This window comes from Schistocerca cancellata, chromosome 1, assembly GCF_023864275.1.
Source record: "Schistocerca cancellata isolate TAMUIC-IGC-003103 chromosome 1, iqSchCanc2.1, whole genome shotgun sequence".
Taxonomy (NCBI): Eukaryota; Metazoa; Arthropoda; class Insecta; order Orthoptera; family Acrididae; genus Schistocerca; species Schistocerca cancellata.
The window spans coordinates 346,457,446-346,476,114 of NC_064626.1; the positions used below are offsets into that span (position 1 = coordinate 346,457,446).

General features: G+C 41.6%; 1 protein-coding gene across 2 annotated transcripts in view; it reads left to right on the forward strand.

Moving 5' to 3' along the window:
* LOC126173509 (cholinesterase) overlaps positions 1-18,669 on the forward strand; it is a 185,008-nt gene that overhangs the window by 143,988 nt on the left and 22,351 nt on the right. For both annotated transcript variants that reach the window (XM_049920962.1, XM_049920960.1), the window contains exon 11: positions 6,563-6,758. In XM_049920962.1, coding sequence (XP_049776919.1) covers positions 6,563-6,758 — 196 coding nt within the window. The remainder of the gene's footprint in view (positions 1-6,562; positions 6,759-18,669) is intronic.

The window sequence follows — 18,669 nt, forward strand, 5'->3', positions numbered from 1 at the left end:
AGGACTGAAGCAACTGAATCATTATCCTCCAGGGTTTCATGTACATCTTGTCATGCTGTGGAATAAGGAATGTCCTCCCACAGTGGTATTCTACTGCCCACCAAACCTACACAACATCCTTGTCCATCCCAATTCAGCCACTCCTCACAGCCCCTTGACTCATGGCTCATGTCCTGTAATAGAACTAGATGCAAGACCATATATCCTTCTATGACCACCTACTCCTGTCCAGTCACAAGCATCACCTATGCTATCAAAGGCAGGGTTACCTGTGACACCAGTCACATGATCTACAAACTAAATAGCAACCACTGTGCTGCATATTACGTGGGCCTGGCAGCCAACAAGCTCTCTGTCCACATGAATGGCAACCAACAAACTGTGGCCAAGAAACAACAGGACTGCCTGTTGCTGAGCGCATGACCCAACATGATGTCCTTCATTTCAATGACTTCTGTAGAGCCTGTGCCATCTGGATCCTTCCCAGCAACACCAGCACTACACAAAACAGACAAATGGGAACTGCTAAAGAACATAGCTTCAGACTGTGGTGCACGGACATCAACTTGCCAGACTGGAAGGAGAACTGAAAAGAACTTGAAGATTCCTGCTTCAAAATGATGATTAAAGATCAATTGCAGAACTGTGGTACAATAAAGAAAGTAAGAAGTTAAAACCAGATGAAGCATTATTCATTTGGTTCAGAGAGAAAAGAGAACATGGTGTTACGATATCCGGTCCAGTCCCAACTTAAACAGCAAGCCAAGGCTTGGCAGAAGGATGGAAAGCTTTCAGTTACGGGCAAAAGTTTTGGGGGGATACAGTGGCTGCAAAACATCAAACATGTATACAGAAAACATCTACTGGGTAAATTAACTGAAGAAGAGGGAGATGTAGGTGTGATTTCTGTACCCAAAGACGTAAATTTTATGGTCGCATCTTCTTGTATCACGTTACTGAGCTGTCAAATCTGAAGTCATGGAAAACATTATGGCCTGCTATTCATGATTCCCTTGCTGAAGTTTGTGAAGTTTTCAACACCTTTGAAGTTTCTGAATTGTCAGCAAACATTCCTGGTTGTTCAGATGTAGCCAGTAGTGATATAGATGCCTGGTTGCAGAATGACAGTGATACTGGTTATGGTGTGATGGCCGACGACAAAATATGCATTGCCACCTGTCATCCTGCAGAGGACAACATTGTTGGTCAACTGGAGAACAAAAGTGGCACTTCAGGGGAAAAAATGTCTCATGTGGAGGCAATAGCACAGCTGGAAAAACTAGTGGTTTACCTAGCATGCCAGCTGGAAATAATTCCAGTTGAACTGATGTTAGTGAAAAGTCTAAGTGATCATGTTGCTCTTAAATGCCATACAAGTTTGAAACAAAAGAAACTTACACATAAATTTCAGTAAATAAATGTGAGTGCATTGTAGTAACTACAGAGTTTATGTGCCAAAAAACTGTTTCATGTTAGCACCAAAATCAAAGCTTTGTATATTGTAGTAGATATTAGAATTTTCGTATTTAGTAGAATATTTCCAATTTATCCAGATTTTTGATAATACGGATTACATCTGATCCCACCTAGTTCAGATAAATGAGGTTCTTGTGTAACTGTGGAAAATCCAGGGTAGATTGCTACTCACTATTCACTGTTCTCATTGGGCAGACATAGTGGTCATGTGTGTGTGAGTTATGATTGTGGGAAGGTGTGTGTGTGTGTGTGTGTGTGTGTGTGTGTGTGTGTGTGAACCACTATAGAAGAACGCCTTTCGGCTGAAAGCTCACACGTTTAGTAGTCTCTGTGCTGTGCCTGTCTGTGACTTAACATCTCCTCTATGAGATGAATAGCAATCTATCATATACATAATTGTTATTGTTCCTGTGTAACAGTATTTTTAAGCCAGGTGCAAGGCTCAGCAGTGTCACTTATGAGGTAGGTTTTCTAGGAAAACATTTTGGTAAAGAAGATAATGTAATCGTTATTCAGGGGTGCGGAAAACAAATTTGAACCATAACCTTAATTATGCAACTGAGAATGACATCACTGCTGGGAGTTTTCCACTCTTTGAATGATATGACAAGCAGTGTATGAAGTGATCCATTGAACATGTAAGTGCATAGCTTCAAGAGTTTTCCAACAGACTGAGGAGAGATCACACAGTAATGTGACTGATATGTTGCCCTCAAGTGGTCCCACCAAACATGGTATGATCTAAATCTGAAAGCTTCCAGTGAGATGTTACTTGCATGACTAATTCCCAGAACCATTCAGTAGTACCAATACACAGTCCAACCCCTATAATTCCAATATTTTCACTAGGTTTTTTCTAGGATAAATGTTTCCAAAAGGCACAACTGCAAAATAACTATACACACAGTGGCAGCTTGAACATGTTCCATAAAGAGGTCGAATTGAATACTCAAAATGTTTCTCCTACTGTAGGAACCTGTAAGACATTTGTAGCCATCCTGAAAGAGGCATACAAGATGTGTATGCCATGGGGTTTTCATAAGAATTAATATCAGGTTGGATACGGAAGTATTACTAAACAGATATGAAGAAACTGGAGATCCACTGAGTGGAAACCAAATGACAGAATTATTAAATTCCACCAGGGAATAGAGATGAGAAGAGACTACAGAAGAAATAAACTTTACATGCTCCAGTAGGAAGGAGTGGAGCCTCCTCAGGCATTTGGGCACTGCTGCTCCCCCACCGGAGAAGACAGATCACATAAACCCCAACAAAATTGCTGATCGCCGACAGGAAATTTCAAAATATTTGTCCTCGAACAAGATATTTACCAGGGAAATGAAAAGGTAGTAACTCTAACAGCTCATTCACTCCCATGTGATTCCCAATGATCATGGGCATTCTCACAAATGAAAGTGAGAAAGACACCTGACCTGGATGGTGTGTTCCCTGAGTTCTTGAAAACCCTAGGTGGGTATGCCAAACAGTGGCTGCTCAATTTCTACAACAAGATCGTCAAGAGTGGTGGTATCTCTAATGATTTTAGGAAATCCAAAATCCTTGCTCTTCTCAAACCAGGAAAGCCAGCGGATAGTCCATCAAGTTATTGGCCCATTGCATTGCTATGCAAGTGCCATAAACTTCTACAGAGATTATTGTACAACAGAATTTCCCCAAATACTACTCAAAATGGTGCCTCAAACTTAATCGTCAAAACTCAGAAGTAAGTTCTTTCCATGGTAGCAACAAGTTAGCTCACAAAAAACTTCTCATTTACTTTGGCGAAGAAAAAGTATGGCACAACACCTGCCCCACATACCTAGGAGTCACTCTGGATTAATCATTGACGTATAAGCAACATCTGACAAAAACTGTACAGAAAATAAAGTCTAGGAACAACATCTTTCAGCAAACTAGCTGGAACCTCATGGGGAACAAATGGGAACACTTTGAGAAGTGCTGCACTGGCTCTAACCTAGTCTGCTGTAGTACTGCACTTCAGTGTGGTATAGGAGCCATCACACCAACAAAGTTGATGTCCAGCTAAATGAAGCAGTGAGGTTCATAACAGGCACATTGAAATGCACTCCCATTGTGTGGCTTCAGATCCTAGCCAATATCGCACCTCCTCAGCTCTGCAGAATGGCTCAAAAGAAGTGGTTAAAAGTAACCAGCCAGGAAAATTGTCACCCCATCCAGAAAACTTTACACCTTCCTCTACCAAATCATCTTAGGTTTCGTTGCCTTTATTTGGAGAGACACGATTTGTTGGATAACTGTGCCATTATCGCCAAATGGACTGAGCATGTTGCCGACAATAAAGAAATTAGGAACTTGGACATTATTTCACAAGCAGCAGAGAGAACTCCGGGAATGGAAGTACCCCATCAAAAATGAAGCCACCTGAACCAGTTTAGAGTAGGCATTGATAGATGCCTAGGCATGTTGTTCAAATGGGGCATGGAAAGCTCATCAGAGAGCAGCTGTGGAGCACCGAATCATACCATAGACCACATCCCTTATGAGTGCCCCAGCAGATCAATACCAGGTGGTATCATGGAGCTGCAATCTGCTTCTCCAGCAACAGTTGCTTGGCACTCTGATCTGGATATAACTGTATTTTTATGTTTATTTTTTTACTGCACTTTTTTAGACTAGGTGTATTTCATACACAAATGTGTACCTTATAATTGTCTTAAATGAGTACATTGTATATCACACACACACACACACACACACACACACACACATTGCTGCAACAATCAGTGGAGAAACAAAACATGTCAGGTTGTATGGTACAAAGGGTAACTATCATACTACAGTTTATACTTCTCCATCAAAACATAAGGGGCTTCGCATAACAATACCGGAAACTGATAAATGTAAAGGTATTTATACAGATGTACTGCACATAATTGAACATCAACTGGAAGTCCCAGAAACTGTTCACCGGCACCTGTATGGATACAAGTTATTATCACATTACTGTACGTATTATATGAGGCGAGGAGGAGTGACTACTTACACATAAAAGTGGCATAAAGTCTCAGGTCGTAGATCTCAGTGAGTACTGTGTTGCACAGCTAATCTGACAGTTTATAGGCCCTCCCAATGGGAACTGTTTTAAATTTCATTAAGCAATGAGCAGACGCACCAGCAAGTTTTAGTAGAAGTAACTGGGAAGTGATTTTACTTGGATATTTTGATAAAGCTTTCTGCTTGAGGGCACCTAGACTTATTGATGTACAGCTTTGTTCTAGCCATCACAGTAATATTCCGAACAAATAGAGGATACAGTGCAACAGTGATTGATAATTTATTTCTAAATCCAACTGTCTTCAATGAAATAGATGGAGCTTCATAATAAATAGTTTATCATAAATTTAGGAATTCAGAACCACAACACTAGAAATTATAAAAGGATTTCATACAGTCCATCTGTATCTCTTTAGGGTTCAGAATGGAGTTTTATACTCCAATGCAGAAGTCTGCAACAAGTTTCCAGTGAACTTCAGGGAGGAAATCAGAAATCTTTTAATATTTAAAAACAAACACAAAAAGTGTATATCATCAGACATTTCTACACTTTTCAGAATACTTGGAATCAAGAATGTAAATTTTGTGTAATGTTAATATTTGTATTAGATATATTCTGAATATATTCTGACTGTCAATAAATGGAGAGCTGATAGTAGTCCATGTAAAATTACATAAATGCTTTATTGAAAGTATTACATGGAAAACAGCAACTGAGTAGTGAAGGAGGAGGAGCAGTTATTTTTTTATTACTTTCATATATGTCAAATAATATAGAAGTAACTACTACAATTATCAGTTTGTGTATATTGACACCAGTCATAATTTGTTCTTAGTATACTTTAAAGAGGTAGTCAGCAGTGGCTGTTTTCACCTGTTAATGTATCACTTGACTCTTTTCACAGCTGATGAGTGGACATACCCATTTAAAATGCTGAGCAGAAATTGCAGCAGAGCTAGTATATGAAAAGACTACTTTCATACATGGCCCTGCCTCTGATGGGGTAGGGTAAGTCTGGGAGGGGACTGGAGTAGGACATGATGGGTGGGTGTGTTGGACACATCAGTCTTCCACAATGTTATGGCCTGCATGGTAAGCGGTTGGGAGTGGATGTGGCATAAAGATGACTGGCAGAATACCAATTTAGTAAGGGGGGGGGGGGATTGTTGGTAGAATGTTCCTCATTTGCAGGCAAGCCTATAAGCTCTGGCAAAGTATATGATTTAGTAGCTCCAAGCATAACATGATTGATTTGAATGACTGCTTCACAATAGCACAGCATGTTCTATTTCAGTGGCTGCTTCACAATCTGTACCATCTGGAGCCTTCCCTCCAACCTCAGATTCTCGGAACTACACAGATGATAGTTGTCCTTGCAACACATTCTTTGTTCTTGTAATCCTCCTGGCCTCAATGTCCACTAACACCCTGCCCCCCCCCCCCCCCCCCCCCACACACACACTACCATCCTGTTATAGGACCTCTTCATCACAACCTCCTCTTCCTCTGTTCTATCACCCTTCCAAGTCCATTCCTTCAAACCATTACTGCCATGCTCTGCAAAGCATCATCGTCATGCCCTGTACGAACTCGCATGTGCACCTGTTGCCTCTTCCTCCCAGCTGTCACAGCCATCAGCCACCCTTCCCCAGCAATATTTCATGCATACAAGTGTGTGTGTGTGCTCTACCTCGAAAAGGGATTCATCTGAAAGCCACAAAGTTTTCAGTCTTGTTTATATGTCTCTTGACAACTCAACATGTCTACTATTCAGTGACGGAGCAGCAGTAGGTAGTAATATCTGTTGACTGAACTAGTCACAACTGATGCATCATGTTTATATCACCAGTCGACAGTAGTTTTATTGTCACTTAGAATAATTTGTACATTTCTTTCATGTGTGAGGAGACCTGGGAGTGACAATTTTGACTTAAATTTGAATCTGTCTTTTATTTATTGTTCTGGCTGGATGGGCAGGTTTTCTTAAAGATAGAATATTTCTATTGTAGCTGCAAATAATTTTGTGTTTTCTGGTTTATTTTACAGGAACCCAACACATACACAGATCCTGGGCCTGCACTTTGACATGGCTCGTAGTGGCCAGTTGAAGTATCTCAACCTCAATACGACGTACAACTCAACAATCATGCTCAATTATCGACAGACTGAGGCTGCATTCTGGACTAATTATTTACCAACAGTTATTGGTCGCTTACTTCCAACATATCCACCATACACAGAGGTGATTTTTTTTGCTTGTTTTTTTTATTTTTATTATTATTATTATTAAAATGCATGTTAAATCTATTATCAGTCTGTTCAGCATTGAAACACAAGAAAAGTGTGATAAATCTGTAAAAGTTTACTCAAGAGCCAACCGCTTTTATGCAGGAAATGGGTCAGCATTTGTGCTGATAGAACAAGGATTTTTATTTATTTATTTAGTCTGACTAATGGAGTGATATGCAAGCAATTACCATTTGCTAAACCTATTGTGATAATTTTTCAGAATGATACTGTGTTAAGAGTGTCAGCAAATATTATGAGGATAACAACATCGTAAACAATAGATTAGTCTCCAGAATGAATAATTCACTCTGCAGTGGAGCAGACACTGCTTTTAAACTTCCTGGCTGATTAAATTTGAGTGCTAGTCTGTTATACAGTTTCTTTTAAAGTGTCATTTACATTCCACAATTAGTAGGACATAAATTTTCATTAGGAGTACCAAAAATACTTCTTTTACTGTTTGTTAGTATTTAATTTACCATACATTTCTTCAAAAGTAAAATTGTATTCCTCCAAAAAGCTGAAAACCAGATTTTTCAGTATTTAAAAATGTTCTTGAACATTTGAAACCTGTTTTTTGGATTTTTGAAAGTTCATTCTGTACAAGTTACGAATTTAGGAGTGTCACGCACAATATCACATACGTATTCTAGTGCGTAGTACACTATAATAAAAAAAAAATATTATCACTTGTTACAATATACTACGTTATTGATCTGTACATGGCTATTACAAATGATTGAAGCAATTTCATAAATTCACTGTAGCTCCATTCATTGACATATGGTCACGACACACTACACATACATAGAAAAACTCATAAAGTTTTGTTCGGCTGAAGCCGCACTTCAGGTTTCTGCCGCCAGAGCGCTCCAGAGTGCAGTGAGACAAAATGGCGACAGGAGCCGAGAAAGCGTATGTCGTGCTTGAAATGCACTCACATCAGTCAGTCATAACAGTGCAACGACACTTCACGACGAAGTTCAACAAAGATCCACCAACTGCTAACTCCATTCGGCGATGGTATGCGCAGTTTAAATCTTCTGGATGCCTCTGTAAGGGGAAATTGACGGGTCGACCTGCAGTGAGCGAAGAAACGGTTGAACGCGTGCGGGCAAGTTTCACGCGTAGCCCGCGGAAGTTGATGAATAAAGCAAGCAGGGAGCTAAACGTACCACAGCTGACGGTTTGGAAAATCTTACGGAAAAGGCTAAAGCCGAAGCCTTACCGTTTACAATTGCTACAAGCCCTGACACCCGATGACAAAGTCAAACGCTTTAAATTTTCGGCGCGGTTGCAACAGCTCATGGAAGAGGATGCGTTCAGTGCGAAACTTGTTTTCAGTGATGAAGCAACATTTTCTCTTAATGCTGAAGTGAACAAACACAGTGTGCGAATCTGGGTGGTAGAGAATCCTCACGCATTCGTGCAGCAAATTTGCAATTCACCAAAAGTTAACGTGTTTTGTGCAATCTCGCGGTTTAAAGTTTACGACCCCTTTTTCTTCTGTGAAAAAAACGTTACAGGACACGTGTATCTGGACATGCTGGAAAATTGGCTCATGCCACAACTGGAGACCGACAGTGCCGACTTCATCTTTCAACAGGATGGTGCTCCACCGCACTTCCATCATGATGTTCGGCATTTCTTAAGCAGGAGATTGGAAAACCGATGGATCGGTCGTGGTGGAGATCATGATCAGCAATTCATGTCATGGCCTCCACGCTCTCCCAACTTAACCCCATGCAATTTCTTTCTGTGGGGTTATGTGAAAGATTCAGTGTTTAAACCTCCTCTACCAAGAAATGTGCCAGAACTGCGAGCTCACATCAATGATGCTTTCGAACTCATTGATGGGGACATGCTGCGCCGAGTGTGGGAGGAACTTGATTATCGGCTTGATGTCTGCCGAATCACTAAAGGGGCACATATCAAACATTTGTGAATGCCTAAAAAAAAACTTTTTGAGTTTTTGTATGTGTGTGCAAAGCATTGTGAAAATATCTCAAATAATAAAGTTATTGTAGAGCTGTGAAATCACTTCAATCATTTGTAATAACCCTGTATTTTCTGCACAATCTTCACACAGTATTACAAAATGAGACAGGCATAGCCATTTTCACGGATTATACAAAAATATTTTGTTTTATTGTTTTTGCATTGAAAACGATGACATTGTTTGCCTTCTGGAACAACTTCCCTCTCAATGGTAATCCTAGATAGCCATGCTGCCAGCTTGGGAGATTCTTCTGGTTAGCTCTCTGTGCTATGTGTGGTTCTATCAGTTCTGAACCCAGTTGCTTGAGAAATAACCTTCTTGAAATATCCGATCCTGTGTTTGCTTTGTATATTACAAACGCATTTATACCAGCAATGTTCAAAGTGGCATGAAACATGTGCAATGGACAACATCTTGTTTTCCTTGCAGCATTGTATTATGAACACATCTCATCAACCACATCCACTCCACTCTTTGTTGAATTATAGAATATAATCATCTCTTGCTTCTTAAAATTACCTGTTTCTTCATCAATTTTATTATATGTATGTATCTAAAAACAAAGATGATGAGACTTACCAAACAAAAGCGCTGGCAGGTCGATAGACACACAAACAAACACAAACATACACACAAAATTCAAGCTTTCGCAACAAATGGTTGCTTCATCAGGAAAGAGGGAAGGAGAGGGAAAGACGAAAGGATGTGGGTTTTAAGGGAGAGGGTAAGGAGTCATTCCAATCCCGGGAGCGGAAAGACTTACCTTAGGGGGAAAAAAGGACAGGTATACACTCGCACACACACACATATTCATCCGCACATACACAGACACAAGCAGACGTTTGTAAAGGCAAACAGTTTGGGCAGAGATGTCAGTCGAGGCGGAAGTAAAGAGGCAAAGATGTTGTTGAAAGACAGGTGAGGTATGAGTGGCGGCAACTTGAAATTAGCGGAGGTTGAGATCTGGCGGATAACGAGAAGAGAAGATATACTGAAGGGCAAGTTCCCATCTCCGGAGTTCTGACAGGTTGGTGTTAGTGGGAAGTATCCAGATAACCAGGACGGTGTAACACTGTGCCAAGATGTGCTGGCCGTGCACCAAGGCATGTTTAGCCACAGGGTGATCCTCATTACCAACAAACATTGTCTGCCTGTGTCCATTCATGCGAATGGACAGTTTGTTGTTGGTCATTCCCACATAGAAAGCTTCACAGTGTAGGTAGGTCAGTTGGTAAATCACGTGGGTGCTTTCACACATGGCTCTGCCTTTGATCGTGTACGCCTTCCGGGTTACAGGACTGGAGTAGGTGGTGGTGGGAGGGTGCATGGGACAGGTTTTACACCGGGGGTGGTTACAAGGGTAGGAGCCAGAGGGTAGGGAAGGTGGTTTGGGGATTTCATAGGGATGAACTAAGAGGTTATGAAGGTTAGGTGGACAGCGGAAAGACACTCTTGGTGGAGTGGGGAGGATTTCATGAAGGATGGATCTCATTTCAGGGCAGGATTTGAGGAAGTCATATCCCTGCTGGAGAGCCACATTCAGAGTCTGATCCAGTCCCGGAAAGTATCCTGTCACAAGTGGGGCACTTTTGGGGTTCTTCTGTGGGAGGTTCTGGGTTTGAAGGATGAGGAAGTGGCTCTGGTTATTTGCTTCTGTACCAGGTCGGGAGGGTAGTTGCGGGATGCGAAAGCTGTTTTCAGGTTGTTGGTGTAATGGTTTAGGGATTCCGGACTGGAGCAGATTCGTTTGCCACGAAGACCTTGGCTGTAGGGAAGGGACCGTTTGATGTGGAATGGATGGCAGCTGTCGTAATGGAGGTACTGTTGCTTGTTGGTGGGTTTGATGTGGACGGACGTGTGAAGCTGGCCATTGGACAGATGGAGGTCAACATCAAGGAAAGTGGCATGGGATTTAGGAGGAGGGAGGAGGAGATTAGTGTTGAACGTCCTGTCGACAACGAGGTCATTAGAGGTGGAGTGCAAGCTCGGGTGAGGGAAGGATGGAGAAGGAAATCGGCCGTGCCCTTTCAAAGGAACCATCCCGGCATTTGCCTGAAGCGATTTAGGGAAATCACGGAAAACCTAAATCAGGATGGCCGGAGACGGGATTGAACCGTCGTCCTCCCGAATTTAGAGTAGGACCAGGTGAATCTGATGGAACCAAAGGAGTTGAGGTTGGAGAGGAAATTCTGGAGTTCTTCTTCACTGTGAGTCCAGATCATGAAGATGTCATCAATAAATCTGTACCAAACTTTGGGTTTGCAGGCCTGGGTAACCAAGAAGGCTTCCTCTAAGCGACCCATGAATAGGTTGGCGTACGAGGGGGTCATCCTGGTACCCATGGTTGTTCCCTTTAATTGTTGGTATGTCTGGCCTTCAAAAGTGAAGAAGTTGTGGGTCAGGATGAAGCTGGCTAAGGTAATGAGGAAAGAGGTCTTAGGTAGGGTGGCAGGTGATCGGCGTGAAAGGAAGTGCTCCATCGCAGTGAGGCCCTGGACGTGCGGAATATTTGTGTATAAGGAAGTGGCATCAATGGTTACAAGGCTGGTTTCCGGGGGTAACAGACTGGGTAAGGATTCCAGGCGTTCGAGAAAGTGGTTGGTGTCTTTGATGAAGGATGGGAGACTGCATGTAATGGGTTGAAGGTGTTGATCTACGTAGGCAGATATACGTTCTGTGGGGGCTTGGTAACCAGCTACAATGGGGCGGCCGGGATGATTGGGTTTGTGAATTTTAGGAAGAAGGTAGAAGGTAGGGGTGCGGGGTGTCGGTGGGGTCAGGAGGTTGATGGAGTCAGGTGAAAGGTTTTGTAGGGGGCCTAAGGTTCTGAGGATTCCTTGAAGCTCCACCTGGACATCAGGAATGGAATTACCTTGGCTAACTTTGTATGTGGTGTTGTCTGAAAGCTGACACAGTCCCTCAGCCACATACTCCCGATGATCAAGTACCACTGTTGTGGAACCCTTGTCCGCCGGAAGAATGACGATGGAACGGTCAGCCTTCAGATCACGGATGGCTTGGGCTTCAGCAGTAGTGATGTTGGGAGTAGGATTAAGGTTTTTTATGAAGGATTGAGAGGCAAGGCTAGAAGTCAGAAATTCCTGGAAGGTTTGGAGGGGGTGATTTTGAGGAAGAGGAGGTGGGTCCCGCTGTGACGGAGGACGGAACTGTTCTAGGCAGGGTTCAATTTGGATAGTGTCTTGGGGAGTTGGATCATTAGTAGTAGGATTAGGATCATTTTTCTTCGTGGCAAAGTGATATTTCCAGCAGAGAGTACGAGTGTAGGACAGTAAATCTCTGACGAGGGCTGTTTGGTTGAATCTGGGAGTGGGGCTGAAGGTGAGGCCTTTGGACAGGACAGAGGTTTCGGATTGGTAGAGAGGTTTGGAGGAAAGGTTAACTACTGAATTAGGGTGTTATGGTTCCAGATTGTGTTGATTGGAATTTTGAGGTTTTGGAGGGAGTGGAGCTGGAAGTGGGAGATTGAGTAGATGGGAGAGACTTGGTTTGTGTGCAATGAGAGGAGGTTGAGGTTTGCTGGAAAGGTTGTGAAGGGTGAGTGAGTTGCCTTTCCGGAGGTGGGAAACCAGGAGATTGGATAGTTTTTTAAGGTGGAGGGTGGCATGCTGTTCTAATTTGCGGTTGGCCTGTAGGAGGATGCTCTGAACAGCCGGTGTGGATGTGGGAGAGGAAAGATTGAGGACTTTTATTAAGGATAGGAGTTGACGGGTGTGTTCATTGGCTGAGTTGATGTGTAGGTGAAGAAGGATTAGGTGGGTGAGGGCAATTGATTGTTCAGTTTGGAACTGGTATAGGGACTGATGGAAAGAAGGGTTGCAGCCAGAGATGGGAACTTTAAGTGTGAGGCCTTTGGGGGTAATGACAAATGTCAGACAGGCCTGAGAAAATAGAATATGGGAGTGTAATCAGGCTAGGGTGAAGGCATGTTTGCGGAGGGAATGTAAATAAAACTTAATGGGGATGTTGTGAGGGTGACATGGTATTAGAAGGTGGAAAGTGTAACATGAGGCTGAAATGAAAATGAAAATAAAAATAAAAATATATGGGGAGAGATAAAGGTGAACTAGAAAGCAACTGGAGATCTACACACAAAAGAGTTTAACTTTTACAAGCTTTTAGAGCCAGTGGCTCCTTCTTCTGACAGAACATTTGAAGGAGAAGGAAGGGGGTTGAAGGAAAAGGTCCGAGGTGATTTAGGGAAAGGGGTACATCAGAAAAATCATCCAGAACCCCAGGTCAGTGGAGACTTACCAGACAAGATGAGGAGGAAAGACGATTGTTGGGGAATGCACCGGATGAGATTTGGAAACCTGAGAGCTTAAAGGTAGAAGACAGAGTATATGCAAAACAGAGATTATTTCTAAAACATCATGGATGAGTTAATAAATGTGAAAAGCTAAGTGCATTGTATGTAACAGAGGTGGGAGAGCAGATGGCGAAAAATAGACAAGTCAGAAAATTAAAGATGTAGAAAACTAAAATAGAGTGAAAAAAGGAGTAGTTACTGTGAAGAAATGCTGAGATAGAAGGAATTAACATAAATTAAGGCCAGGTGGGTGGAGGGCACGTGTGGTGAAACAGGCACCGAGGTCATGTCATGTTGTACAGCATGCTATACAACAGGATAATGTGTTTTGCCCATGTATAAGGCCAAACAGTGTTTACATAACGGCTGGTATACAACGTGTTGTTTCACAGGTGGCTCTCCCTTTGATAGTATATGTTTTGCCAGTTACAGGGCTGAATCAGATAGTGGTAAGAGCGCACATAGGGCAATTCTTTCAACCGGTATGGTCACTGGGGTAGGAGCCTTAGGCTAGTGAGATGGGTGTAGAAGGAGCACATGATCTGAAAAGAATATTGTGGAGATTTGGAGGATGACGAAAAGCTATTCTAGGTATGGTGGGCAAAATCTCAAGACAGGTTGGATCTCATTTCAGGGCATGATTTTAGGAAGTCATGGCCTTGTCTAAGTAGCTGATTAATACATTCAAGACCAGCATAATAATGGGTGTCAGGTGCTGTGCTCTGAAGTTGTTTTTGGAGGAATCAGCAGTACCTGAAGTACCCGAAGATGTTGATCTCATCCTCACAAAAGGCCAGCTACACACCTCCATCTACATCAAACCTACTAACAAACAACAATACTTACATTTTGACAGTTGCCATCCTTTCCATTTCAAACATTCCCTCCCAAGCAGCATTGGCATTCAGGGCAAACACATTTGTTTGGATGCAGACTCTTTACAGCAATACACCACCACTCTCACTTAAGCCTTCACTGGATGTAATTATCCCAACAGCCCAGTTCAAAAACAAATTTCCCCGGGCCATCACATCCAATCCTGGTACTGCTGATCCCTCCAAAAAATACTTCAGAGCACATCACTTATCACCCAGTATTATCCTGGTCTTGAGTGTAATAATCAGCTACTTTGACAAGGCCATGACTTCTGAGAAATCATGCCCTGAAATGAGATCCATCCTGTCTGAGATTTTGCCCACCATATCTAGAATACCTTTTCACTGCTATCCCAATCTCCACAATATCCTTGTCAGACCCTATGCTCCTTCGGCATCCATCTTCCTACCCTATGGCTCCTACCGCTGTGACAATCCCCACTGAAAGACTTGCCCTATGAACGCCCCTACCAACATCTGTTTCAGCTCTGAATTGGCAAAACATATACTATCAAAATGAGAGCCACCTGTGAAACAACATGTTGTATACCAGCTGTTATGTAAACACTGTTTGGCCTTATACATGGGCAAAACACATTATCCTGTTGTATAGCATGCTGTACAACATGACATGACCTCGGTGCCTGTTTCACCACATATGCCCTCCACCCACCTGGCCTTAATTTATGTTAATTCCTTCTATCTCAGCATTTCTTCACAGTATCTACTCCTTTCTTCACTCTATTTTAGTTTTCTACATCTTTCATTTTCTGACTTGTCCATTTTTCGCCATCTGTTCATATACCAGCTGTTATGTAAACATTGTTCTGTTTTTTACATCAGCATGAATACCACACAGTTATTAGTCAGGATGAATGGGCATAGGCAGAGGATGTATACGGGCAACACACAATATCCTGTTGCAAAGCATGCTGTACAACATGACAGGGTCCCTGTTTCACCAAACGTGCCTTCTGGATTCTTCCCCCAGACACCAGTTTCTCAGAACTCCGCAGATGGGAACTAGCAATACAACATGTCCTTGGTTCTCACCACCCATGTGGTCTTAAGTTACGTTAATTCCTTCTGTCTCAGCAATTCTTCGCAGTAAAAAGAAAACTACTACTTTCTTCACTCCATTTTATTTTTCTACATCTTTTGTTTTATGGCTTGTATATTCTTTTCTGCACCTCCACCCACATCTGTCACATACAAGGCACTTAACTTTTCACTCTTATTAACTCATGCATGATGTTTTAGTAGTAATCTCTGTCTCGCATATGACCCTGTCGTCCACCTTCAAGCTCTCAGGTTTTTAAATCTCATCTGGTACAGTCCCCAAAAGTTAAACCCTTTTGTGGGAAAACTTATTATCTGTGAAATGTTTTTCAGCAAGTTTGTAGCCAATAAACCAATTCTAAAGGGTAATATTCCTTCCTGTGCAGTATTCTTCACTGACTCTACAATCTACAAGTATTAGCACAACATCATCAGCTGTGTTACTGACTTAGAAGAAACCTGCAGACTGTAGTCCCACACATACTTCCAAATTTTATACACAGTGTATTTCTGTGTCTGCCGTGATAAATATAATGACCTCAAACTTTCCAGGTTTGGAATAAATGTATATTCTGAAAGAATAATGTCCATAAAAAGACAGTAACATTTCATCCATTGTAAGGTATTCACAAATTGTCTTATGTCTTGAGCAGTTTTTTGTGAACTCTCCATAACATCATGTACAGGGGTCAGTTCATCAATTTTTTATATTCCTCTCTTGTGTGAATGTTATTTTATCTATCACATTTCAAAAGAAAGCAAAATCTTCACAGTGACATACTTGGAGGGAAGATTTCTGTCCCTGTGGCACAAGTGTCCCAAAATTCTTTTATATTCATTTTGTCTCTGGGAAGGGCACCATAAATATAAAAAACACCCAAAAATGCCTTGAACTTTTCAAGTTTATTGTACTATTTGGATTACTTTTATAAAGAGGTTTTACGTGATTTGTGTAAGTACTTCTGCTCTCTATTATCAAATCAAGCAAATCGTCATCAGTGAACAGTTCCCTGGTCTTGACAATGGTGTTAGCATTTCTGTCTTCCCCACTGACACCAGACAAATGCATAATTGTATTGTGAGATATAGTACGGACATTTTGGTTGTGAACATTTTTTACCCATTTAGTTTATCCATCTCTTGACAAATAGCAAGGTAATGATTCACTGGAAGATGGACTTGAACCAGCTACTCTAGTCAGTAGAGAATCTCAATTAGCATTAGTGAATGTACTCACATTTCTGATGGGAATAACCAAATTATCTTCACTGTAACAAAGTTATCTTCACTGTCCAGCCATCTGTCAATCATGAGAACTTTTTGTGTCGTGATAACTTTCGGGACAAAAATTACAATCTACATCCAAACCACTGTTATCAGTTTCTAATAACAGTTTTTCAGTTTCTTATCCACTGAGAGGACTCGACAAGCCAGTTTTAAGCAGTTTTATTGGTCACAAACACTATAACAATGAAAATGCATAAGCAGGCAAAGCTGATGTAAATAGACAGTTAGGGTTTTTTTGACTCAAATCGTGTTTATTCCTGCATCAGCAATCGACTGACAAAGAGGAATGATGAAACAAGTAGTGGCCTCTAGGGATGTTCACTAAAAGCTACAATGAATGGCTTACTCATAAGAAGTGCGCTCTTGTGGATATTTTTAAAACAAAATCCACCTGTGTCTGGGAGACCCACCCCATTCATTCTAGGATTAATCTGCCAGAAAGCTTCTATAGAGTAGTCAGTCACACAAGTATGTATTGGTAAAAATAGTCAAGTCTATTAAGTCAATTAAGGTACAAATTATAACTTTTTTACTTTGTTCTAGAAAAGTCAGTGAATAACAAAATGAAGTTATATGTAAATACACTCTGTAGTAACTAAATGTAATTGACATTTATATCTGCACAAAACAAATATGCACACTGCTGGGCATTAAAATTGCAATATATTGAGTGTGGCATATGACAAATGTCAAATTGGCATGAAGTTATTATATGCTTTGATATAAAATGATTAGCAAGTCAGTGGAACTGCAAAAAGGAGGTAGTCACAACACCACATATGTTCTGTATATTAGGAAAATGTGGGTAGTGAGTTTCTCATTCAGACATCACATATGAATGCTCACTGTGAAAAGATCATATTATCCATCATATATAAAGAAGAAATGTCTACCAGCATATGTTGCAATTTAACAGCAGCAGGATCTTGGCATATCCAGATTATGGTTTATCATTCCACACTATTGCTGCTCATGTTGGTTGGGATCCCATGATTGTCATGCAAATATGGAATTGACGGGTACAGGAAGGCGATAAATAGTGCCGTGCAGGATCTCAGTGGCTCCACACAGCTAGTGGCCAAGAGGTCATTGTCCGCTTGGGGCCGAGAGGTCATTGTTCGCTTGGCTGTGAAGGAATGTACAGGCCCATCATGTACTGTGAGCAGAAAATGGGCTTTTTCATAGGAAGACAAGTAGCCACATGCACAGTGCCACATCTTGAGTACTGTGGACTGACATCATGGCAACCTGTGTTGCAGTTCTATTGATATGGCTGCAGAATGAGGCACAAAAACACTGGTGCACCCTATGATAACACTAAACACAAGAGTGGCACCATATTGTCTTTTCAGATGAGTCCTAGTTCTGTGTACAGTTTTACTATGGACACATTTGTATGTGAATCTCTGAGGAGAACATATGTTGCCAGTCTGCATTCATAATCACATACAAATCCAGCACTTAAGTCTTGATGGTGCCACTGGGTACGTAACATAATCAAGGTGTGGTTCACATAGCCTTTGATTTGGGCTACAGCTGTTACATGTCTGATTTGTTGAGGATTATGGCTGTTCCCTGTCTATAAGATTTCCATGTTACAATCTTTCAACAAAATAAGATCACTTGTTGCATGTACTGTTCTGACTTACTCTGAAAACAGCAGGTCACGGTTTGCCAAGAGAACAGTGTGCTATCAATCGCCAGCTATTATAATGATGAACTCTCACACAGAGTTGAAGCTGTATTGGATGACAAAACTCTGCCTTTCATCTCAGTTCAGTTTGACTAAATGCCCTGTTGGATTAGAGTCATTGTTACTGCCACAGGGGGCAGGTCTAGATATAAATTTCGCACCTTCTGTACTCCGAGACCACATACAAATTTGGTCATGCATTCTCCCTATTGTACTGTTCACTCTTAATATACAAAATGTCACACCTTTTGCCCCACTCCCAAATTCATTTATGCAGAACTTAAAGACCTTCTCTCTTCCTCATGGTCCCTACAGTGGAAACACTTTTTTTCCACCAACACTGCCAAACAGACTCACGCAAAGACCAATATTGAACATTGACTAAGTCAGTTCACTCCTCCATCCAACCGTGATCCACCCCCCACTGCTCCCAAACAACCCACTGTTAACTTTCCAGAATTCCTTATCTTGAACCTTGCCTCACCATCATTTCCCAAATCCCTCAACATGCAAACTAACCTTACATACACAGAAAGAGCACTGTCCACCATCTAAAAACTGATCCTGACCTTGTAATCCTACCTGTGGACAAAGGCTCCACCACTGTTGTTTGAACTGCAAGGA